The sequence below is a fragment of the Podarcis erhardii genome (assembly GCF_964252035.2).
Source record: "Podarcis erhardii genome assembly, chromosome: 15".
NCBI classification, from domain to species: Eukaryota; Metazoa; Chordata; class Lepidosauria; order Squamata; family Lacertidae; genus Podarcis; species Podarcis erhardii.
The window spans coordinates 42,452,700-42,476,643 of record NC_138505.1 but is presented as its reverse complement, the minus strand read 5'-3'; the positions used below and the strand labels follow the sequence as shown (position 1 = coordinate 42,476,643).

The window sequence follows — 23,944 nt, the reverse complement described above, 5'->3', positions numbered from 1 at the left end:
GGGAGGGAGGGAGGGAGGGAGGGAGGGTTGCAGGGTTGCCCCAAGTGCAAATGCAACCAGTGGGGGCTCACGGTGCCGGAGGGGGGTTGCCCAGATCCTCCATGCTTCAGGATGGGCTCTCTGCAGGCAACAGGCCCTGCATTGCACTACTTTGAGGTGGGGAACAGCTCCAGCCCCCCCCCCGATGTTGGCCTCAGATCCCCATTGTCTCTGGTCGTTGGCCATATGAGCTGCGGCTGAGGGGAGCTGGGGCTCAGCAGCATGAGATTAGTTGTGATGGCCCTTGGGGGGTGCCTTCCATCTGTACCATTCTGTGATTCCGTTAACATCTGGAGGAAGTCCATACTGTGGCCCAGTGGAAAGGAGGAGATGGGTCCATTCCCACCCCCTTCACGGCTTGTGTCATGCCTGGGGAGACCCCCAGCCATTGCTTTACCCCTGGGCCTGACCCTGGCGCTGAGAATGTCATGCAGGGGTTGAGCGAACGGGGGCTGCCACTGTGGGGCTGCCCCACTTCTGCTTCCCAGGAATGCCCTTGTCCTTCTCCTGTTGCAGAATTCCATGAACAGGCTTGCTGTGCAGGCCCTTGAGAAGATGGAGACACGGAAGTTCAAGTCTAAGCTGAAAGGGCCCAGTGAAGGCAGCTGCGGTGCCCTGGACACGCTGAGCAGCAGCTCCACCTCTGACTGTGCCATTTGCCTCGAGAAGTACCTGGATGGGGAGGTGAGAAAGAGAGCAGGTGGCCTTTCTTTGCCATAGAAAAAGCACATGTTCTACTCATGCGAAAACACCAGGCAGGCCCCACAAATAACCCAGGGATGCATTTAAAATAAAAGGACACGTTCTACTTATGTAAAAACACGCTGATTCCCGGACCGTACGTGGGCCAGATTGAGAAGGCGATTGGGCCGGATCCGGCCCCCGGGCCTTAGTTTGCCTACCCCTGATCTAGGGTGTTGACACTTTCTGCGCTGCTTTTCATCAGAAGCTTCTAGCAAGGCAGCTGGCCTCCCTGTTGCTGTTGGTGGGTGTCTTGAGTGTGCTGTGACAAGAGAGCCTCTGGCATCTGCTTGCAACACAAGAGTCTTCCTGGCTTCGTGGTGGTGGTGGTGGGGGCCTTGTTCTGCCCTTTGAGGGGGCACCTGGCTGAGCATCTCCCTGTCACCTGAGCTTGCCAGAATGTGCACCTGGTCGTCCTGGTTTGAGAAGCCGCATCCAGCCCAATCTCTGAGCTGCTCTGAATGAGCCAGAAGCCAGCTAGACAAAGGCCCCGTCCATGGCTGCTTCCACCCCTTCAGCTCCCGTTTGCTTCCACAGGAGCTGCGTGTCATTCCCTGCGCTCATCGGTTCCACAGGAAGTGTGTGGACCCGTGGCTTTTGCAGCACCACACCTGCCCGCATTGCCGCCACAACATCATTGGTGAGTCCAGGCACTTGCCGTGTTCTGTAGCACTGCACGTGTCCCAGGGGAAAAGGAAGGTGAGGTCCATTCCTGCCCACCAAAGGAGATGGCTCTTGCTCTCATCTCCACGGAAGGCTAAATGGACAAATACTTGGGAGTAGAGCTGGAACGGGAGGGGAAATGCACCTTCCAGCATGGTAGGACCACTTTGTTGAAGTCTCTCCCCCCCCCCGGAGTTCTTTGGGTGGTCTGTAGGGGCGTCTGATGGGCAGGTGCGCCGTGCCTTGGCTGCAAGAGCCTTCTCTGACTCGTCTTTCATCTTTCTGCACAGAGCAAAAGAAGGGTGCCACCAGCCAGGTGTGCGACGACCTTGCCAATCAGATGCGCAGCCGTCAGCACCAGCAGCGCATGATCCTGCCCGTCCATTACCCGGGCCGAGTGCACAGAGCCAGCCGGGTCACCACTTACCCCACACGAACCAGCATGGACCCCCACGGGAACCCCATTACCGTCCTGACAGTGGACCGGCACGGGGAGGCCCCGGCCTTCCTCCGGAGCTACCAGCCCATCCACTTGGACCATGCTCTGAACGCGCATCAGTGCGGGGTGGAGCACAGGGCCTACCCAGCCATTCACACCTTCCGAAGGCCCAAGTTCAGCAGCCACCACTTCTCCAAGCCAGCTTGCTTCTCCCAGTACGAGACCATGTTCCAGCACTACTATTTCCAAGGCCTTAGCTACCCAGAGCAGAACGGACAGCTGCCCCTGGGCATCGCTGCCAAGGGCCCCTCGCGTGCCTTCCAGCCTGTGGGCGGTGGGGGCGGAAGCAGCAGGCTCTTCGCCCCTGTGGTCCACGTTGCGCCCTCCTCCCGCCTGGAGAGCGGCAGCACCTCCAGTTTCAGCTGCTACCACGGCCACCGCTCCGTCTGCAGCGGCTACCTGGCCGACGGCCCTGGGAGCGACAGCAGCAGCAGCAGCAGTGGCGGCAGCAGCTCGGGCCCCTGCCATTGCTCCTCCAGTGACTCCATGGTGGACTGCACCGAGGTCAGCAACCAGGGAGTCTATGGGAGCTGCTCCACCTTCCGCAGCTCCCTGAGCAGTGACTATGACCCGTACATCTACCGCAGCAAAAGTCCCTGTCGGGGGGGCGAGGTGGGTGGGGCAAGCAGAGGGACCGTGGTTCTTCTGGAAGGGCCCCCTGCTCCAAACGTGGTGGACGGCGACTGCCTGCCTGTGCTGGCCACTTCCGCAGGGGACCAGCTCTCCAACTGCAGCCTGGAGATGAACTACAGCAGCAACTCCTCGCTAGAGCACCGGGAGCCTCCAGGCACCATCCCCGAGGGGGGAGGGCTAGAGGGCCTGGCGGGGGGAGCCAGCCGGACCTGCAGAGGACTCCGGGAGCCAGCTTGCGCCTGCTGCTTTGAGGCCCCTCCTGCACCCCGGGAGTCGCTGGGCAGGGGAGCTGAGTGCAGCATGCTGCTTCTTGGGCCGCCTCTTTGGGCAGGGTGTGGCTCTGGGCGAGAGCCGCAGGCAGGAAGAAGCCAAGATCTGTACAGTATTAGGACAGAGGGGGGGACATGTGAGGCTGTGCCCTGTTGCGTCTATGAAGAGAAGCAGGTGGCCGGCAACAGCTGCCTGACTCAGCCTGGCTGCTATGCCGCCGAGGACTATGCTGTCAACGTGCAGTACACGCCGTGCCCAGAGGACTCCTCTGCCTTGCCAGGCTGCTACGTGGGGGGATGTGACCTGGGTCAGCGCATCTCCATAATTCCCGAGGACCGGGACTGTGAGCTGCCCCTGCCTCACACGGATTGCCACGGAGGCAGCAGCCGCTCTTGGGAGGAGCCACGTGGAACAGCAGCCGCAAACCAACTCTGCCTGGGTCCAGGGAAGGCCCACAGAGAGCTGTTGCAGGATCAGCCGGGGGACTTACTGCAAGGGGAAGCCCTGGGGCTCTTTCCCAGCCCCCTCCTGAGCTGTCCTGAGGCAGCTGTGGTGGCGGCGGCAGCAGCAGCAGGAGGCACCCAGATGGTGGGTAAGTCAGCAGCTCCAGCAGGTGTGCAGGAAAGGTGTTGTAGGTGGGACACCAGCTCTTTAATCTGCATAGATGCTTCATGAGGGATGGCGAACTCTGAAATGTGTTCCTGCTGGATGTCGGGCAGAGCAGCCTGCCAGGCTCTTACCTGGCCCTGATGGGAGTGTGCTGGCTGTGGGGCGGTGGGGTGGGGTGGGGTGTCACTTTGACACCTGCCTTTGTGCATGCAGGAGCACAGAACCCATGGTAAGGTCCCAAGCAGAAAGAAGGAACGGACGCTACTGCACAGGGTGTGGGGCTTCCAGGGAAGCAGATTTGGCTAAACTGTGGGTTGCTACATTTCAGCTGCTTGTAGTTGCTGTGGAAGCCCTCCCCTCTGGCTGCCTACTCGAGGCACTTCCTTTGTCTTTTCAGGCTGTGATCCTCCAGGCCCAGGCCAGGTTGGTGACTAATGAGAGCAGGAGCCTGTCTTTGTGCCTCACGATCTCTGCTGGAATTCAAAATTGTCTTTAGCTTTGGCTCACCCATGGAAGTGGTCAACTGGAGAAGGCACCTTCCGCAGTGTGCATTGCAGCCTCTATGCCACAGAGTGTCCGTAACAAGCCACCGTGCCACTTCTGCCACCTCCTGCAGCTGGGCAGGAGCCCAGAGAGGGCCATCGAGCCCCGCTGCCTGCAGAGATCATCTGGGCCTGCCTTAGAAAGCAAACGGCACCTTGAAGCAAAAGAAGTCCAAAGGAGTGGCAGCAATGAGGATGGCTGCGAGGGGGCCGGGAAAGCAGGCTGGCTGCGGAGTGCCCCTTCCTCCTCACAGCTAGTCCAGCACCGGTCAAGGAGTTGGGGGCAGCAGTCAGGAGCGTTCTGGAGCATAGCATCTTCCGGGATAGCTTCACCTGCCCCCAGAAGATGAGGGGTCGGGGGACCAATGAATGTTTCCAAGGAGCACACCTGCCACAGTAATCTCAGGGGCTCTGCTGAAACAGGAAAGGGCTTTGGGGGATGATGCGGGAGCCTGGTGCTGCTCTTCCAAGGGAGGGGTGTGTTGGTTAAGGCTGGACCTAAGCCCTGCCTTGTGTCCGCTGCTGCAGAGAGGGTTGCCCCCACTGCTCTGAGGCCCGTGCCTTCTGCCTGCCTGTGCTCCTGCCCCGGCAGGCAGACATCCCTCCCTCTTCTTCTGTTGATGCATGTTGTCACTTGCTTCCAATTGTTAATCGTTTCCTGTGGAAACAATGGCTTCTGTCTCCCATAGGCATGATTCCAAAGGGCACCTGGTCTGTGTGGGCAGGACCTCAGGGAATGCCACTCTTTGGGGTCTGTGGATGCATGCTGTATGCGGGCTGCTTCTATCTTCTCTGTGATGGACATTTTGCTAAACTGTGTCCAAAATGTGGATTGTGGGAGGAGGGTGTTTAATGTTTTCTTAATGGAATGTGCCTAGAACTCTCTCCCTGCCCCAGCCTCAGTTTAATTTACTAAAACCAATGGCACTGTGTGATTCAGAAAGGTACCTAACCTCTCCATTTGTGCCCAGCTCATGAAAATAAAAAGAAAGCTTGAACAGTATAAATTTTAAAGAGCTCTTAACCTGTTCTAGGTTAAACGAACAGACCCTAGTGTTTTACCCGTCAGTAATTATTAACTCAGCATTGTACACGTTCACCAAGTGAAGTTCCCTGGTGAGCTGCAGTGAGCACAGGGAAGGAAAATGGGTTCTGTTTTGATTTCTGCATTTGAGATCAAAGCCAAGAGGTGAGGGCCTGGCCCATGGGCCTCCTCGCCTCATGCTCTTATGATCTCTGTGCTGTGACGTAGGCGGGATCTGCAACCACACAGCAGCATTCCAGAAGGTTTGGGCGCTTAGAAGAGCTTGCAGCCCTGTTCCAGTGTGAGGGGACCCTGTGCTGGCTGACTTCAAGTCAGGGGCCTCCACTTTCTCCTCAGTTTCTTTTCAAGCAAGACTCCCTCCCTCCCTCTCTTGCTTTACAAATATTTATCCTCAAAATATATTTCATTTCACTTTATTTCCTGTCATTGAATATATGTGTGTCATCCAAAGCGAGAAAGGAGAGAAGGAACTGAATTTGGAAACTTTCCTTTTTGAGTACCTCAGTTTCTATCTGCTTTCATAGAATTATAGAGTTGGAAAGGACCCTCAGGGTCATCTAGTCCAACCCCCTTGCAATGCAGGAATCCATACTTTTGCCTTCATTTTTTTAATGTCCAAAATTGTGGCTTCTGCACCTTACAGGGTGCCACTTTCAAGTGGGAACACCCCCTGTGCCTGACAGAAATGTGCTCCGCTGAGGTCCATCTCAGGAAGGTTTTTCAGAAGGGAACATGGCGCTCAGGCTGAACCCTGTTGTGGCCCATGCCCAGCCACAGTTCTCTATGTTGGGCGACCATTTTGCTGAAGGCTGTTGCCTCAACTCCTGTTTGTATCCCATCCAAGTGCTGCCAGGTTTGTCAATCCCCAACTTTTGTGATGATACCGACTGGGGCCAACAGTGTTTGAGCTCAAAATGGCACAAGGCTGATAGCAAGAGCTGTCATATCCCCAAAACTGCACAATGATCGGTTCCAACCTCTGTTTTTGCCTCTGCAGTCGGCCCAGCAATCTGTTTTTTTTTAGATGCTCAGACACTTCCATTCACAACTCGTGCTTTGGGCAGCCTAGAGCCAGTGTGTCATCATTTCCAGTGATGACTGAGACTTCCATATCCACGATGACTCCAGTTCACCCTCCTCAGCTTGGTGCTGAAACATGTGTGCAGCCAGGCTCACACTCTGATCAATCCTCCGTAACGAGCATCCTCAGTACAGACAGTCTTGGTACCTAGGACACTCTGGTTTCCTCTTTGTACTTGAGGCATGTGGTTTAAATGCAGGCACCTTCTTGTCTCTCTGAATGGATGATAATGGAGTCCTGGCATTTCATCCAAGTCTTCGTACCAGGCAGAGATACAGATTTATTCCCACTACAGGTTGCTTGTGGTCTTGGTATACTAACCCCCTGGGTGCCCGAACACACAGACTTTGTGTCCAGCACATGCAGTATAGATGCTTTAACACAAAGGACATTGTCTGGATCTTGTACCTTTATAGATGGCATCTCAGTGCATACTAGGAACCATACAGATGCATCTTGCATAAGGGCAGTTTGTAGCCTAGATGCATATCTAGCAAACATTACTGGTTTGTGGGAATGATCTAGCCTGGGCCTTGGAACCCAGCACACCTGTGTAGATAATCTTGTGGACTTCTGCAAACAGCAGAAGATCTGGTCCCTGCTCTAGAACTTAAATGAATTCTTCAGTCTTGGTACCTGGGTCATTTCTGAATGATTAATATCTATGAGATGGGAGAAGAGGGGTGAATTCATTTCACTATGTTAAAGTTTGTGGGTCGTTAATCCTTTGACCCACTGAGTCTGCTGCAACGGCCCTGCAATAAATTTGATTTATTGCCACTACAACAAACTCCAGTGGCACCCACATGCTTCCACTCGCGCGCTGCCACTCTCCTCAGTTGCCGGATAATAGCAGAGTTCATTCGCAGTGTAAAATGGCTTGTCTGTGTCGACATGGTGTCTTCGATAACTCAGCTCGATACCAGTGCTTCTATTCTAACACCATTTAGAAGCATAACAAACAGAAAAGAAAAACCTGCAGAATCTAGCTGCATGCTTGCAGCTTCTGCCTCTAACAAAAACGAAACTACCTTGCTCACATTCTCAGACAGACTGCTCTCCAGAGAGAGCTCAGCCCCCACAGAGCACAGATCAAAGGAAAATGCCTGGGTCATGTGGGCAATGCACCCAGTTGATAAGAACGCTCCTGGAGTGTTAACTCTTAACTGTCCAGAACCATAACACACTACCCAGCCGGCAGCTTAGTACCAGGAGTTTTAATAGTCTGCATGCTAATGATGTGCTGGGTGTCAGCAATCTGATGCAAAACTCTAGCCTCCATTTTTCACACTTCCCTTTGTTTGCTAGCAATGCTCAGGCACTGCCTCTGATCCTTAGCAGTCATTGGGTAGATCCATTTGGAGTGCCTTCTACTACCCTTAAACAGGTTCAGTGCTTGTTACCCACTTTTCTGTCTTGCACTGATTTGTCACTAGCACTTTCTTAGAATCTTGTCCATGAGGTCTGACAATCTGGCATCTGTCTTCTAACAGTGTTTCAGCTCCCAAGCTATGAAGGATACACAGAATTAAGGCTCAAAGCACCAGACAACGAACAGATCTTTTCTGCTCAGTGTCCAACCTGAGCATGTTTAAGCCCTTCCAGGCTTGTTTGGACCACCTTGATGGTCAGTACACTTATTTGCATTTCAGAGACAAACTTGAAAACACCCCTGGGGTATTCAGGCCAATTTCCAATCCTCCAGAGCCTGGGAGTTGATTACTTTTTGCTCTTCATCTAGTCCAACCTCCTGCAATGCAGGAATGTTTTGCCTAATGTGGGCCTCTAACACATGACCATGAGATTAAGTCTCTCATGTTCTACCGGTAATTGAGATTTGCTTTTCTGTGGGGGAAGTCTACATTGGCAACTTTAGGTAACTGAAAGCTAACCCTCATCGGACAAAAGGCATGCTACAAAGTCCAGTGAGCTTGCCTGCCCCACTTGAGCAATGATGAGTTGGTCTGATGTCTTGCCTTGGTGTTTATCGGGAGTGGCCTTTTCCTTTCTGGAACATTCTATGTTGATCCTCATTTTAGATCAATCTTCAGGACTCACTCCAGAATCCAACCTTCTCTTTATAGCCTTCACTTGGGTACTGGTTGATGGCAATACCTAGTGTCTGTGGAGCCTCTCCCCAAGGGCCTCATCGCCTGACTTGTGACAGGGCCATCATCTCCTCTCAGGATGCCTGCCTACAGATATGATGTGCCCTTCACAGGACGCACCCTCTCTGAACTCAACCCCTGAGACTAGGCCGCAGAACCAGCCAAGTTTCATTCCAGGAGGAACCAGAACTCTTTGGAGTGGCCATCTATGCACCTCTGTACCCACTTTCCTTCCCTGTTGAATGAAGGCCAGGCTCTTATATTGGGGCTGAGGCTTGCTCCAAGGAATGGCAGGAGAGGCCGGAGGTGTGCAGTGGCCATGGAGCTTCCCTGCTTGAGAGCAGGGGCTGCAAGCTCTCCTAAGACCTTCCCAAATGCTTTCTGCACAGGTGAAGATCCCACCTGAGTGTGACAATGCAGGGAACCACTCAGAAAGTGGCAACAGGTAAGCACCCTGGTTATGGGGCACTTGTGGCCTCCTGCTGATGTTGTTGGGTCTCCTGCTTCTTCCATCATCCCCAGCCAGGACAGCCAGAGGTCAGGGACGAGGAGAGGGGGTAATCCCAACAGCAGGTTTCCCAGCCCTGAGCTCAGGCTCAGGCTCAGAAGGCAGGAACAGGCTCCTCTGTGGAGTTTGTGTGCCTTGGACACTTTGCAGTTGGACCTGAAGAGCTGGGTTAGAAAGTCTCTCTCCTCGCTTTCTCCTCACCCCCCAGTAACAAGGGTGCTTCCAGTTTCTGCCTGCTGCGTGTCTTCATTTCCTCGTCCTAGAGCTTCATGACAAAGGTGTTGTAATGGTCAGTACAATAGATGTTTTTAATCCAAAATGCCTTCCTATTTAATTAATTGTTGCCATTTTGATGGGCTCATGAGGCACTATTTAAAAAAAAAAAACTTTTTTAAGAAAATGAAACTTCTGTAGCACTTAAAACAGTTTTGTATAAAATGTACTGTAAAGATTTGTAATATGGTTAAAGGGCTCTTTCTCCATTACTATTTTTAATGTTTCTAAGGCTAGGAAACAATTTGTGTACATTCTGTATATGTATAGCAGCACATTTCATTTATGGAAAGATGTTCTCAGAATATTTATTTACTAATATATTTATCTTAAGCCATGTCCTATGTTGAGTGTGTGATGTTATTGTCTAAATAATAATAATAATAATAATTGAAAATCACTAACAGGAAGCCTGTAAATACACAGTAATTGCACACAAAGATTTTGCAATGTTTGCCGACCAAAAAGTGATTTTACAACAAATTGTAGCTCTACAGTTTTGTAACAAAAGTGTACAAATGTCTGTTTAACCCTCCTCCCTTCAATACAGTTTTATTGTCTAACTTGAAATACATCTGAAAAACAGTTTTTGTCATGTTCTGATCCGAGACTGGGATCCCACAGAAAAAGAGGCACGTCTGGTCAAAGGTTGCTGGGCTGAGGGGAGCACTGAGGGAGCAGCTTGCTGCAGCAAAGGTTGGGAGCAGAAAGGCAGACACCTTGGATGCCTCTGACACCAGGCTCCCCTGTTTTGAGAGCCTTCAACCTTGAAGGGCAGCCAACCTGTGGCCTGAAGGCAGGCACACTGCAGCCTCCCTTCTGAAACAGCCCTGGCATTGCCAGAGGCGGGAGGGGCTCTGGTCCTTATAGACCCTGGTAGTCTGGGAGGCTCCTGTCCAACAGCTCAGGTGGGGGGGGGTCACCCTACGTCCAGCAGCAGCTCTGAGCCCTGAACCAGCTTCTCCTCTGATGTCACTGCAGCTCCATGTCTGATTGCTGCTAGAAGCAGGACTCAGGACATTAACTTGAAAGAGGTCTCCATCCTCTCTTTTACACTCAGTGGATGAATTCACCAGAAAGGGAGCTAGTCATGTTACGAATTTCTCGAATCTTCCAGATGCTGAATTGCACACAGGCGGGGGGGGGGGGCAAAAATCTCAGCCATGTGGCCATTTTGGAGTCTATTCTTGGCCATGAGTCTCCCTCCAAAAGAGAAAGAATTATGTTAAATAGCATAGAAATGGCAACATAAATTTATTCAGTGTGGAACAGAGAGATGTTGGAAGTGACCTCTCTCACCCCATCCAAATGGGCTCATTGTCCAGCAATATAAGAACATAAGAATTGGTCACACTTAAGCTTTCTGTTTCTGTCTTCCTTGAGGTTGGGGCTGTTTTGGGCTGGGATTCCTTTGCTGAGAATAACGTATGTGGCTCTCTATCCTAGTTGAAGAAACCATGACATTGGGGGACGAATGTACAGGACAGGTAGAAAGCAATATTGGGATAAACGTCACCTGAACCTGAAAGTTTCCAGGCTTGATCTGGCCAAGCAAGGGGGCCTTAGAAGAGCTGAAAATCTGAGGCCTGACCACATATGTCATAGTGTCTTGTAGCAGTGGAGAGCGCATCTCGTTTGCTTGAAGTGCAAGGCTTTTTCCAAGCAAGGTGGAGGTGCTCTTAAATCCACTGCAAATCTACCCTCATGTGCAGGCAATAACCAAGTCTCACATATTAGACAGAAAATTAAACTCTACTGAGTGTACAGTTGTACCTCTGGTTACGTACTTAATTTGTTCTGGAGGTCCGTTCTTAATCTGAAACTGTTCTTAACCTGAGATACCACTTTAGCTAATGGGGCCTCCTGCTGCTGCCGTGCTGCCACCCTACAATTTCTGTTCTCATCCTGAAGCAAAGTTCTTAACCCAAGGTACTATTTCTGGGTTAGCGGAGTCTGTAACCTGAAGCGGATGTAACCTGAAGCATAAGTAACCCGAGGTACCACTGTATTTCAGTGGTTCCTTAAGCCAATGGATTGAAAACCAGGAGAAAAGAGAGGCAACTATATTTTTTCAATAGCTAAGGGAGAAGCCTCACGAAACCTGAAAAAGTACAAGTCCATATTGTAATTCCATCCAGCGCAAGGCCTTGTGCACTGTTGCTGCACCAAACAACAGCCTGAAGCTTGGAACTGCTGCTGCAGAGATGTCTGGTGGTATGTTGAGCAGTGGCCGGGGGGTAGGGCTTGGGGGAAAGCTGCCATCTTGAAATGACAGTGGAATTACTTGGGTGGGTGAAATACCCCTTAGCTTGTGTCAGGCTCGTGACAAAACACTGTGGTTGCCATGTTGGGGTTTAATGTCAGATTTATCTGCACTGGAATAAAAGCAGTTTAAAAACAGTCTTGATATCAAAGTATCATAGGATTTGCAAATAATTTCAAAGTGCAACAAGGATGCAGTAATTCCCTGAAACTTAGCGCTGCCTTGATTTTAGGCAAAGTTTCTCTCTTCATAAGCAGAGAAATCCAAACTACAAGAAAGAAGATTCCACCTAAACATTAGGAAGAACTTCCTGACAGTAAGAGCTGTTTGACAGTGGAATTTGCTGCCAAGGAGTGTGGTGGAGTCTCCTTCTTTGGAGGTATTTAAGCAGAGGCTTGACAACCATATGTCAGGAGTGCTCTGATGGTGTTTCCTGCTTGGCAGGGGGTTGGACTCAATGGCCCTTGTGGTCTCTTCCAACTCTATGATTCTATGAAATCTCAAACAAGATTTGTAACAGTTATTTTTAGTGAATTTTTGGTGCAAATTAAATACAGAGCCAAGTAAAATACAAAAAGCATAGCTATACAGGATAATGAGACCTCTTAAACGGCTTTCTACATATATATGAATGACAAGACTTCTATGCCAGCTCGTTGAAGTACATCTGAAGGAAGAAAAAGAAATTACCAGCCACTCAGTTTTCTATAAGAAACAGAATGTGTACTAAGTATGTATGCTATTCTATGTCTATTAGACATTTGCATCTGTTAGGCGGCTTACATAAAACAACACAGATAAAATACAAAAAAATAAAGCATATAAAAGATTATAAAAGACATTTGTTTAATTGCTTTTTAACTATTTTTAGCTTTTTGCATTTTTATCTGTGTTCTTTTAATTTGTGTAAACCACCTTCTGTGCCAGGTCTGGAGAAAATGCAGGCTATAAATAGATATAATAATAAAAATGTTGAGAATTCATTAGTTACTGAATCTTAATTTTCAGACTGGCAGTTTTGTTTCCTGCAGATGCACACAAAATATGGCCTAACATGTTTCAGCTAAGATGCTCTCAGACTTTGTTCAATCATTTTGGTTGATGCTCTTGGCTCCTTTGAAACAAAGGTCAGGATACAAATTTAAAACTCAATAGACAGAAAGCGTTTCAGGAGAACTAATGGTGGGTTGACTTTTTTTTAACAAAAGTTTTATTACCTTCACAACATCTGAAGATGTCCTGTCCTCTGGAAGAGGAGTTCTAGATGTTTTAAGATACCCTTTTATTAGGGCTGCTGCATCATCCATCCTGCATAAAACATGTACACGCAGTCATTAGCAGAAAACAAATCAATATTTTTGAACTATGCAAAAAAGAAAAAGTGCATACTGAGAGAAGAGAGGCAAGTGTTTTCTAAAATCACAATACCTGTAGGGGGTTTTTTGCAGTGGGAGTGCGGGAAGAGGCATGTATTCATTTAGACAACAAGCCAATGCAGCATTTGTTGCATATGTCGCACCTGGCAAATCACTGCATGAAGCATAGCATGCCAGGGGGCGGGGCAGCGGATATGGACCTCTGGAGGGGCGGTGGATCCACCCACTGCTGTCTCTGCCATTGTGGCTCCTTCTCCACCTGCTCTCCTCCTGCACTGCATACAGTCTCTGCTCTCTGATGCTTATTTTCGCTCCTGGCCTTCTCCACGCCCATCATCTGCCTCGGGAGAAAGAGTGCTCAAGCTGCCCACCAGCTGCTTCCTCCTGCACTGTGTGCCTGCTGCTCCCTTGCTTTGCCCAGGAAGCGACAAAGGAGCTACAGTGTCTTGTTTACATTGGATGCACACGTGGCTCACTGGTACTGTACATGAACAAGACCTCTCCCTTCCATGTATAAGCAAAGGCTTGGGAACATCCTTTGGCACAGTTGTGGAGAAGAGTAGGGTTAGGCCCTCCTAGCACAAAGAAAAATGAAACTTGAGAATTCTGCACTCACTTACCTATTCTTTTCTACAAGTTTTTCTACCAAGCTTTTAAGTTTCCCAGGGTGAACCTCCTGCAACTTCAAGAATGGAATGTATTCTGAGGTTAGAAACTCTTCACACTTCTCATTTATGATGTAGTCTAAAATCAGACATCTAATCTGCAAAGCAGAAGAGTTATTCTGGTTAGGTCCATGGCTTACGAGAAAGAATCAACTGTGTCTTTGTCTATTTTGTCCCAAAGGGCTGAAATTGGGGTACCTGTATGGCAAAGCCAGCTACTATACCCTGGTTCATGTGCTCCTCTACTTGCAGTAACACAGTCCCAAGCTGACATAAGGATAGGAAGCCCTGGTGGGGAAAAACAGGATCAAATCTTTTAAAGCATCTGAGAACAAACAAACATTACAGAAATATTCTTGATTCTTACAGCACTTTTGTTCAAAGAGGTTGCAAAGGATAATAGCTTCACAAACTATGAAATCCTATATAGAAGCTGTACTGAATATTGCAGCAAAAAGTTTTGCAGGGTCTTAAAGTCGACATTCTTTGCAGTAGAAGCTTTCATGCAGAAGAGGCATTTTTAAAAAATGCTATCACAAACTTGGTGGATCAGGGAAATGCTGTAGACATAGTGCATCTTAATTTCAGTAAGGCTTTTGACAAAGTCTCCCATGATATTCTTGTGAGGAAGCTGGTAAAATGGGGGTTGAATGAGGTAACTGTTAGGTGGATTTGTAGCTGGTTGACTAACCAAACCCAAAGAGAACCCATTAATGGTTCCTCGTCATCCTGGAAAAATGTTACAAGTGGGGTGCTGCATGGTTCTGTCCTGGGCCCATTGTTGTTCAATGTCTTTATAAATGATATGGACGAAGGAATTAAGATGCTCATCAAATTCGCAGATGACACCAAACTGGGAGGAGAAGCTAATGCTGCAGAAGACAGAATCAGAATTCAAAATGACCGTAACCGATTGAAGAACTGGGTGCAAGCTAACAAAATGAAATTCAATAGGGACAAATATAAGGCTCTGGACTTAGGCAGGAAAAAACAGATGCATAAATATAAGATGGGAGACACCCGGTTTACTAGCAGTACATGTGAAGAGGATCTAGGGGTCTGTGGACCACAAGCTTAAGATGAGTCAACAGTGTGATGCAGCAGGAAAAAAAAAAAAGCTAACATTATAGGCTGCATCAACAGAAGTACAGTGTCCAGATCAAGGGAAGTAATAGTCCCACTATATTCTGCTTTTGTCAGACCACACCTGGAATACTGTGTCCAATTCTGGGCACCACAATTTAAGTAGGATGTTGACAAGCTGGAACATGTACAGAGGAGGACAGAGGACAACCAAGATGATCAAGGGTGTGGAAACCAAGCCTTATGAGGAACGGTTGAAGGAGCTGAGTATGTTTAGCCTGGAAAAGAGGAGACTGAGAGGAGATATGATAGCCATCTTCAAATATCTGAAGGGCTGTCACATGGAAGAGGGAACATGTGTTTTCCCCCCTCCAGTTTGGGAGGCAGGACTTGAACCAGTGGCTTCAAGTTACATTAAAAGAGATTCTGACTAAACATTTGGAAAAACTTTCTGACAGTAAAAGTTGTTTTGACAGTGGAACAGTCTCCCCCCTCAGGAGGTTGTGGCCTCTCCTTCCCTGGAGATTGGGTAGCCATCTGCCAGGGATGCTTTAGCTGAGATTCCTGCATTGCAGGGGTTGGACTAGATGATCCTTGGAGTCCCTTCCAAGATTCTATGATTCGTGACATCATCTTCGTCACAAGAGTGCTATCCTAAATTGACAGGCACAAAATAAAACTAGAGGAAGAAAGGAGTGCAACTTTTTTTTTTAACAGAAGTAGGCCAAAGTCAAAGAAAATAGAAGAGTAAGTGTTTCATTTGTGTACAGAAAACAAATACAGTGGTACCTCCTCTACTTAGGTTCACCCCCGGTTATGTATCCTTTGGGATACATATGTGGCAAACCCGGAAGTATTTTTCCGGGTTTTGCCGTGCGCACATGTCAGAAGTGCTAAACTGTGCTGCGCGCATGCACAGAAGCGGCACCTCCGGATACGCACACCTTGGGATCGACTGGAGCTCTGGAACGGATCCTGTGTGCAACCGCAGGTACCACTGTAAATACAAAATCTACTCAGGGTGGATGCGACGTACTCCCAACCCAGAGCTACTGGTGATTTTTTAAAAAAACCACGAAGGATTGTATAAATGCTTGAAGTGGAACACAGAAGGCCTGTGGTAGGAATTCCTGGGTGTACGTGTGCTGGGCCCTCCATGTGTTGGACTCTCACTTGCATGATCCCATCAGCCCCATCTAGACTGGCCAGTTGCCAAGGATGACAGGAGTTGTAGTCTAAACTTATGGAGGGCCACAGGTCCCCCAATCCATCTTTAGTCTAGATTGATACTGTAGAATTTTAACTCAGGGGCTTCACCAACTGATTGTGAAGTACACCAACTATTTGTGTCTGTTTTCACTCACCTGAATCTGCTGAGCTCTTTTCTCAGGTTGTGGAATCAGCAACAGACACCCCAAGGCCAAAGCTGGCAGGTCTAATTGGGCATACTGCTTTGCAATCCCAGTCAGATCTAGATCAGCCACGAGAGGACACCTTTGGGAAGTAGCCATTAAGTGGAGGAAACAGTAATCAGCTACAGTTATTTTATAAATTAACAGAGTAACAACCTTCCTTCAGTGGCCTAACAGCTTGATGCATAAGTGTACACACTAATTCCATATTTTAATCATTCAACTTCTTCATGATTTAGTTGTTCCTTTCATGCTCTTATCACCAGTGCTTTTTCCCCTAGAAAAATAGGTGCTGGTTCTCACCATGAGATTGTTACAGTAAATGCCACACTTTTTAACAACAACAAAAGAGGTGCCAACACCCTTGAGGACCCCTTGAAAAAAGCACTGCTTATCACAGACCTGGTACACACACAAAGCCATCTGAAGCTGTCAAATAAACTGCAAGAGCAGCAATGGAAAATTGCTTTCACACACTAAAATTCCCTGCAACTATAAAGCCAGCAAAGCAGGGAAAGGCTAGCTTTTTTAATTGGCAAGTACTTTCTCCATGATGTGCTAGGTTTTTGCTTTTACACATAGGAGAAGTGTTATTCCCCACCTGTAGCTTGAGGTAGTATGGTCCATTTGGCCACCTCATTCTGCTCCATATGGAGAGTGCTGGAATTTTTAATTCTTAAGGAAACATTGTGTCTCTTTCTCACACGAGATGTTTATTTACCTCAATAATGTTCTGAAAGACTCATAGCATGCTTCAAGCTGATTAGCACTCGGTGGCTGTGAAGCTTTAAAAACAAAACAGACACATAGTGAAAGGATTTTTGATTTACACTGAATTTTTGATTTACAGAGCATTTGCTTTCAGCTCTGCAGATGAGCTCATAGTATCCAAACTACCTCTGTGAGAGCTGTGAAGCAGAGCTCCCCCACTGGCTCTGCTGTGACAGGTCAGCTACATCAGGCCTCCTCTCCCCACAACTGTCATCTGGGGCAGCCATCAGTGGGAGAGCTTTGCTGGAGGCCCAGCTCCTTCAGGCACCTCCAGCCCCTGAACTGTGCCAGCTGGTCTATATAGCAACAACTGTTTAGAGATTTGTGACTGAGATTTGATATTCCTCTTCCCTCCCTGCCCCTTTGCCTGTGGGTAGGGACCATCTTGCTTTGATGGTATATAAGTCATCTTGTTGCCTGAAGAGCGAGATACAAATGCTCCAAATAAATAAATCTCTCTATACACAGTATAGCAAACGAGTGATCTTTGTAATGTGTGACTATTGGAGTAGGATGGCCAGATACCACATAGTATTTAAGCAAGAACAGAAGACCAAATAAGTGAATAAGGCTAAATTGGGGGTGGGGGATATGCAAATGTGAATTAAAAATTATGTGCTATAAGAAACTAAGAAACATTCTGCTGGGTCAGACCAAGAGCCAATATTCCTTCCTCCAGTAGCCAATCAGATGCCTCCAGGAAAGCCAGCAACAGCCCTCCCCAATTGTTGCTCCCCAGCAACTAGAATTCAGAGACATACTGCCTTTGAACAAGGATCTATCACTTCTCCTTTGGGCAGACCACTCCTCCATGATTTTGTCTGATTCCCCTATAAGCCAGTGACCATGAGCACATCCTGTGGCTTTTTAATACCATACATTCATTATGCACTGCATGAATAAACACTTTGTCCTATTCTGCTGCCCACTCATTCCAATCCAAATTGTACATTTAAAAAACTTCTCTATAAGTTAAGAATGCACATGATTTGCAATGCATGTTTATTCAGGAGTAGAATCATAGAATCATAGAGTTGGAAGAGACCACAAGGGCCATCGAGTCCAACCCCCTGCCAAGCAGGAAACACCATCACAGCACTCCTGACATATGGTTGTCAAGCCTCTGCTTAAAGACCTCCAAAGAAGGAGACTCCACCACACTCCTTGGCAGCAAATTCCGCTGTCAAACAGCTCTTACTGTCAGGAAGTTCTTCCTAATGTTTAGGTGGAATCTTCTTTCTTGTAGTTTGGAACCATTGCTCCGTGTCCGCTTCTCTGGAGCAGCAGAAAACAACCTTTCTCCCTCCTCTATGTGACATCCTTTTATATATTTGAACATGGCTATCATATCACCCCTTAACCTCCTCTTCTCCAGGCTTAAGTTTAGTAGGATTTGCCTAGGAATCTATATAAGACTACAGCCATATTCTGCTTTTGTTGGTCAAGGAGAAATGCACTGAACTATTGATTCTATATGGATGCTTCAGTTGCAAATCCTGCACTGCAGGGGCCCCTTCCAACTCTACAGTTCTATGTTTCTATGAGCCCCTCCCCATGGTTGCTGGGAATCCCACTGACCCACTTTCTGGTGCCTGAGATTTCATCAGTTATTTTGCACACGCTTTGAAGGCTCTTCTTTTGCTACCAAACAGGCTAGAATCCTTTTGTTGAAATGAAACCTGAGGTTACCAAGATGCTGAATTCCACATCCACCCTCCAAATTTTGATGGCTTTTCCTTCACTTTACTTGCTCTACCTAAAATGCACAAAAGCATCGAGTGATGATTTGGTGGCATGATTCAAGAGTAAAGAAACAGAACTAACCTGAAAGGCATGGCGCCAGGATGACATTCTGCCAAGCTAGGATGAAGTTTGGAATCTGCGGAAAGTTAAAACAAATTTTCAAATGCCTGAGAGAATGCCCTACTTATTGGTTAGTGGATCCTGTCAAGAATATAGGTTAACGCTCTTCTGATCAGATTTGTGAGACTCTTAGCAAACATTCTTGCCAACTGCTGTGATGTACAACCCAACTCTTGCCAGAAGTCCTTCCTCAAGGAACTGGAGACCACAGTCAAAGAAGTCAAATCTTCCCTAACAAAAACCACTGTGCAGCCAGTGGTTTACTTCCAGTGTTTTCCTCTCTGTTGCTGGGCCATGACCTTCAACAGGAAAGAGTGATGAAAAAACCACCTATGCCCCAAGACCCTTCAACTTCCTGCTCAGATTCTAAGAGTCCTTTTCTATACATTAAAGGCTGTGTGTGTCAGTATTGTTTGTACCCACATGAATCAGAAGGAAGGGGTTGTGGTCAATGGGTTTTATAAGACATGGCAACCTCTGTTGCATAGTAAATCTTTGCACCTGGAAGACAGCACACCTCCTGGGACATCCTGTTACCTCCACCCACTGCGGCTCTGTCCCCTCAAGTAGGGAGTCACCTGCCACCACTCAGCGGTGTAGCATGGGGTGGGTGGGGCTGAGGGGCCGTTGGCCTGGGCATGGTTTGGCGGAGGGGTGCATCACGGCACCTTGCCACGTTGTAAGCTATGGCATCCTTCTCAGCACCCTCAATCTGGAGGGAGGCTGAGAGGGACACAACAGCTCACAGCGCCCCGCAAGCCCAGTGCCATTTTTGCAAGTCTCACAAAGCGGTACTAGGCTCACAGGGCGCCATGAATATGCCTTGATTAGCAGCAGTGGGCAGGGGATCCCATCTGCAGTCAGTGAAATAAAAAAATAAACATCAAGCTGCAGGAAAGCAATGAAGAGTGGATTAAAAAGCTTGGGGGGAAATTAAAGTATTTTTGCCTTGTGCACAAATTATTTCGAGTTAACTGCCCAGTAAGTCTCCCTGCAAAGTGCAACCCAGTTATGCTGCCACTGCCAAGTCGGGCTCTTTGCTGCACCTCCGAGGGCAAGGGCATTGAGGCAGGGCCTCTGCTGAAGGTCTGAAGAGTCTAGGGGGACACATGTGGAGAAAAGTGGCCCTTCAGGTACTACAGTCCCAGTAATGAAATATTTTACACCTTAAAAATGAGGACACTGAATTGAACCTGAAACTGAACTTGGAGCTATTTTAGTGGGTAAACCATTAAGTGCAATGTGATCTTAACTCCTAACTGGAACAACTTTGGAGCTGCATTTTGGACTAACTGCAATTTCTAAAGAGTTTTTAAAAGGCAACCCCACACATAGTCTAGGTACATAGATTACTAAGGCCAACCAGGCTCCTCCTGTCCAGGCAGAGCCACAGCTGGTAGAAAGGCACTCAGTGCTTTGGAGGCAATCGGTAACATCAATGACCTTTTAATATTAAATTAAATATTAAATTGTCTGCAAATAAACAAATTACTACACTCATTTCTTTTTAAAGTTGGGCAAATATTCCAGCTTGAGAGGGAGTGAGAATTCACGCACCTGCCATAAGGAATAGATCCCAGTAACCTCTGTCAAAACCTTCTTCAGATAATGAACCTGAAATACACAAGGCATTTTCGAGGATTGTATAAGCACAGCAAGAGGATACTGTTAAGATGCAACTTTAATGGAGGGCATGGCGTTGTTTAATTCTCTCCCATCTTTATCAGACAATAGAGGATAACATGCACCTTTTGAGTTTTCTAGCTTGTCTATGAAAACCCAAAAGTTAATAAACAAACATTGACATGGAATTCAAGACGTCCCCCAATGCAATCTTCCCCCATTAATTGGTCTGAGAATGAGTCAAATAACCAAATGAGAAATCAAATGAGGCAAATGAGGAAAAAAAGGTTGAATAGTGAATAGATTTGTTTTTATCATTATTGTTTTTTAAACTATCCCACCTTTCCTAATACATACAAGGTGTCTTATAACATAAAACATCAACATCAATTCAGACCAGATGGTGCTGGGATGCCCACAGGTGGAACACAAGCACAACAGGCCTCTCCCAACTTAGGTGCTTTGGCAAGAGTTATTGAGAGCCACACAGCTGCTGATTCTGGAGGCAGCACACAGCCATTATGATTAGCAGCTAATGGGAGCCTCATCCTCTGTAAATCTGTCTAATCCTCTTGCAAAGCCATCCCAATTTGGTGACCATCCCCACATCTTGAGTTGGTTAATTAAATGATGAAGACAGCCCCTTCTGAAAATAATAAAAAATAAAAAATAAAAAAATTGTCCAGTAGCACCTTAGAGACCAACTAAGTTTGTTCTTGGAATAAGCTTTCATGTGCATGCACACTACTTCAGATACCTCAGATACTACTTTGTGTGCATGCACACAAAAGCTTATACCAAGAACAAACTTAGTTGGTCTCTAAGGTGCTACTGGACAATTTTTTAAATATATATATATATATATATATATATATATATATATATATATACACACACACACTTCAACTGCGTCAGACCAACACGGTGTCAGGGAAGAGTTAGAAGTTTCCAGTTTCTTAGAGGGAGAAAGCATTCCCCAAGGGGGGAGGAGAGCAGTGAATCTAATAGAAGAGAACAACAGGGAGGGACCGGCTGTTCCCAGGAAAGGCAAGGTATCTGAAATAAGTGACTCTGAGGAATAATATTTAAGAATCGTTTATAAGACTGTTTTGTTAATACGCAATAAAAAGTTTTATAAAAGACAAGAAGCGTTTGTGTGGTGATCTGAAGAGGACAACGACCAGGCCTGACACACGGCTACATACCTGAATCTGTAAAATTTAACTAACTAGAACCCAAACCTGCACTAGCACTAGGAAGCTTTTCTCGCAGGACACCAAAACACAGAGGGACCTTTCCCTCTCCAAAGAAGTCTTACCTTGTTGAAACTAATTAGCTTCTGAAGCAAACCATTCCAGAGTAAAGGATCGTGCACTTTATATTCCAAGCTAAGCTCTGCCACAAGTTTCACTGCCTGAAACCAATGAGTAAATTATTTTATTTTTTATTGAACACCATGTTACTGTGAATCATTCCAAAGCAGAGAAAACTTTTGCTGTTCATCAGTAACGTAGGAGTTAAACACTTCTTACTCTTCTCTGTGTACCTGATAATGTCCTGAATACTGCTGTGCATTAAAAAAGATACAACATGAGGAAAAAGATATGTGTTTTGTCCCCTCCAATCTCCAACCCCCTGCCATATTACCATGGGTTCGTGGCTATGGTTCTTCCACAAGCCTTTGATCATTCCTTCCTTGGGAGTGCTATGAAACGTTGAGTAGGTGTATGGGATATTCAGAATTTCAAACTGAGCAAGGAAAATTAAGCATTTCAGGAAATTCCTATTAAAAAGAAATGTGCATTTATTGTAGAGGTTCACAACAGGGAAACCAAAATGCTACAAACTTCTAATAAAGACAGCTGTGTGCAAACAGTCTGTGCAGCCAAACTGAGCTAGATGAGGAAGGGTGTGTTTTCTTTCCCTGAACCAAAACTGTGCATGCAGGGCCCTTTTTCAAATGCTAAAATTTCACTGAGTTGTTGCATGGAATTCAGGACCCGGCTTTCGTCCATGCACTGGCTGGATCTTAGCTTCTTAAATCTGCCAGTGTGATGTGGTGGCTCTGGTTTAAATTCCTGCTCAGCCTTGGGTGATTGATCTGCCTGCCATCTCACAACACATTCCACCTTGAATTCCTTGGGAGAAGGGTGGGGGAGGCTTTCATGTCTGCAGCAGTATCAGCGCTGCACATGCTGTGGATGGGAGCCAACAAGGTGTTTGGAGAAATTGAATGAAACTTCATCACTGGTTGGCATTTTGTATGTCTGAAGGAAAACAAGACTCTGCTTACCTCACTTCCTCTAGGGGCTTTTTGAAGAGGGTCTCAACAGCACAAGGGTCCGCCAGGCAGAGCAGACACTTGAGAGCCCGGCTTCTGTGAGCAAAGGTCAACTTGTTTACTCCAATAGGCTAAAATAGGGAGGGGGATGAAAATAATACAGAATTATTATTTTTAAAGCACTAAACTATTAATAAACTATACAGTATCTTTTCCCCGGTTTATTTGGCTTTTTTTATATAATGGTGCTGGGGGTGGAGGGAGATGCTATTCCTGACTATTAGCAAAAAGTTCCATTCTTCCAAAGGACAGCTTGCTGAAACTAGCCCTGCAAGAACCTGCTCACTGAATGAGAGGATATTACAGTTGAAGTAAACTGCCACATTGATGCCACTGAAGACAGTTTAGGATACCAAGTGGGCTAGAGCCCCAGCTCCTGATTCACAGAACCAAACCGGCATTGACCTATCCAGCAACTTGCCTACCAACTGGTTTCAGAGTTCAATTCAAGGTGCCAACTGAGGCCTTTGCCCAGGTATGCCTCCCCCAAATTACACAGCAGACGAGGACTTGCTTCAAGCTCCAAGATTTAGAGAGGCCAGGCTGCCAGCTACAGGATGCAGGACTTTTTCTGCCATGGCCCTGAAATGATCTTCGGAGGGATGCCCATTTATCTCCATTGTGCTTTTAGAAATTACATTCATTCAACCTACTCTACCGCCTTCAGTTGCTGCTGCAGCTAGTTTAAAACCATCAAAATAATGTCTAAACTTGTATGTTATTTTGTGAAATTGTTTTAAATTTTCTTTCATACACTTTCAGTGTTCACTCCCAAAGCTAACAGCATTAAAATTTTCAAAAATAAAATAATTGAAACAAAACAACTTAGGGATTGATAAATTTGCAAAGTTATGGAGCCAGCAGCATTTGTTTTTCGCACCAGACCACAGCTTAGTAAAAGGATAGGAACAATTTGGTCTTCCAGCTGCTGTTGAACTCCAACTTCTATTTGCCCCAGTCAGCCCTGCCAACGGTCAGGGGTAATGTGAGCTGAAGGGCTGGATTCCCCATCCTTGGCTTTGTAAACTTAAGGTCCTGGGCTCAGTCCCTGAAAGCTCCTGCCAGTCAGAGCTGAGTATGACCAGGTAAAAGGCAGCAGTCTATATTCTTTCTTTGCAAGTTACTGGAGGCGAGCGCTCTTGTGTTCAGGTTCTGCTTGCAGGTTTCCCACAGGAATCTGCTTGGCAAATTTGAGAACAGGTTGCTAGGCTTGATGGGCCATTGGCTTGATCCGGCAGTCTCTTCTGATGCTCTAGCTGAAGATATATTTCAAAGCTAGAATCCAGTAGTTATGGGCCAAGAATAGTTTTAATTCCATGCACTGAAGGGGATTTAGGGATTATGTTTCTCAAACAACAGCCTGCCATGCTGCATGGCAAACCTTTTTTGAAGGAGGTTTCAAGAGCAGATAAGTGTTATGACAAGGGGTAGCAGGTTCTGTAGGTTCTGAGAGAGGAAGTCATGAATTATTTTAGGCCATAGATGTGCTTAACAATAGTTCTTTGGATCCTGGCCACTGTGTTCAAATTCTAGCTC

General features: G+C 47.0%; 2 protein-coding genes across 7 annotated transcripts in view; one reads left to right on the top strand and one right to left on the bottom strand.

The window, feature by feature from the left end:
- The window catches only part of ZNRF3 (zinc and ring finger 3), a 76,866-nt gene extending 71,748 nt beyond the window's left edge, over positions 1 to 5,118 (top strand). The window contains exons 6-9 of one of the 2 annotated variants that reach the window (XM_081842600.1): positions 556 to 723; positions 1,318 to 1,420; positions 1,734 to 3,437; positions 3,852 to 5,118. In XM_081842600.1, coding sequence (XP_081698726.1) covers positions 556 to 723; positions 1,318 to 1,420; positions 1,734 to 3,437; positions 3,852 to 3,889 — 2,013 coding nt within the window. In that variant the 3' untranslated portion in view covers positions 3,890 to 5,118. Of the gene's footprint in view, positions 1 to 555; positions 724 to 1,317; positions 1,421 to 1,733 lie in introns of both variants that reach the window. The other variant, XM_081842599.1, reaches the window with a different exon arrangement.
- A 6,656-nt stretch (positions 5,119 to 11,774) lies between these two features.
- KNTC1 (kinetochore associated 1) overlaps positions 11,775 to 23,944 on the bottom strand; it is a 90,423-nt gene continuing 78,253 nt past the window's right edge. For 3 of the 5 annotated variants that reach the window (XM_081842594.1, XM_081842592.1, XM_081842596.1), the window contains 9 exons: positions 22,361 to 22,479; positions 21,715 to 21,850; positions 21,386 to 21,481; positions 20,002 to 20,058; positions 18,406 to 18,460; positions 16,532 to 16,595; positions 15,763 to 15,892; positions 13,514 to 13,603; positions 12,589 to 13,225 (listed from right to left, as the gene is read on the bottom strand). In XM_081842594.1, the coding sequence (XP_081698720.1) occupies positions 12,953 to 13,225; positions 13,514 to 13,603; positions 15,763 to 15,892; positions 16,532 to 16,595; positions 18,406 to 18,460; positions 20,002 to 20,058; positions 21,386 to 21,481; positions 21,715 to 21,850; positions 22,361 to 22,479 (1,020 nt within the window). In that variant the 3' untranslated portion in view covers positions 12,589 to 12,952. The other 2 variants (XM_081842593.1, XM_081842595.1) reach the window with 2 other exon arrangements.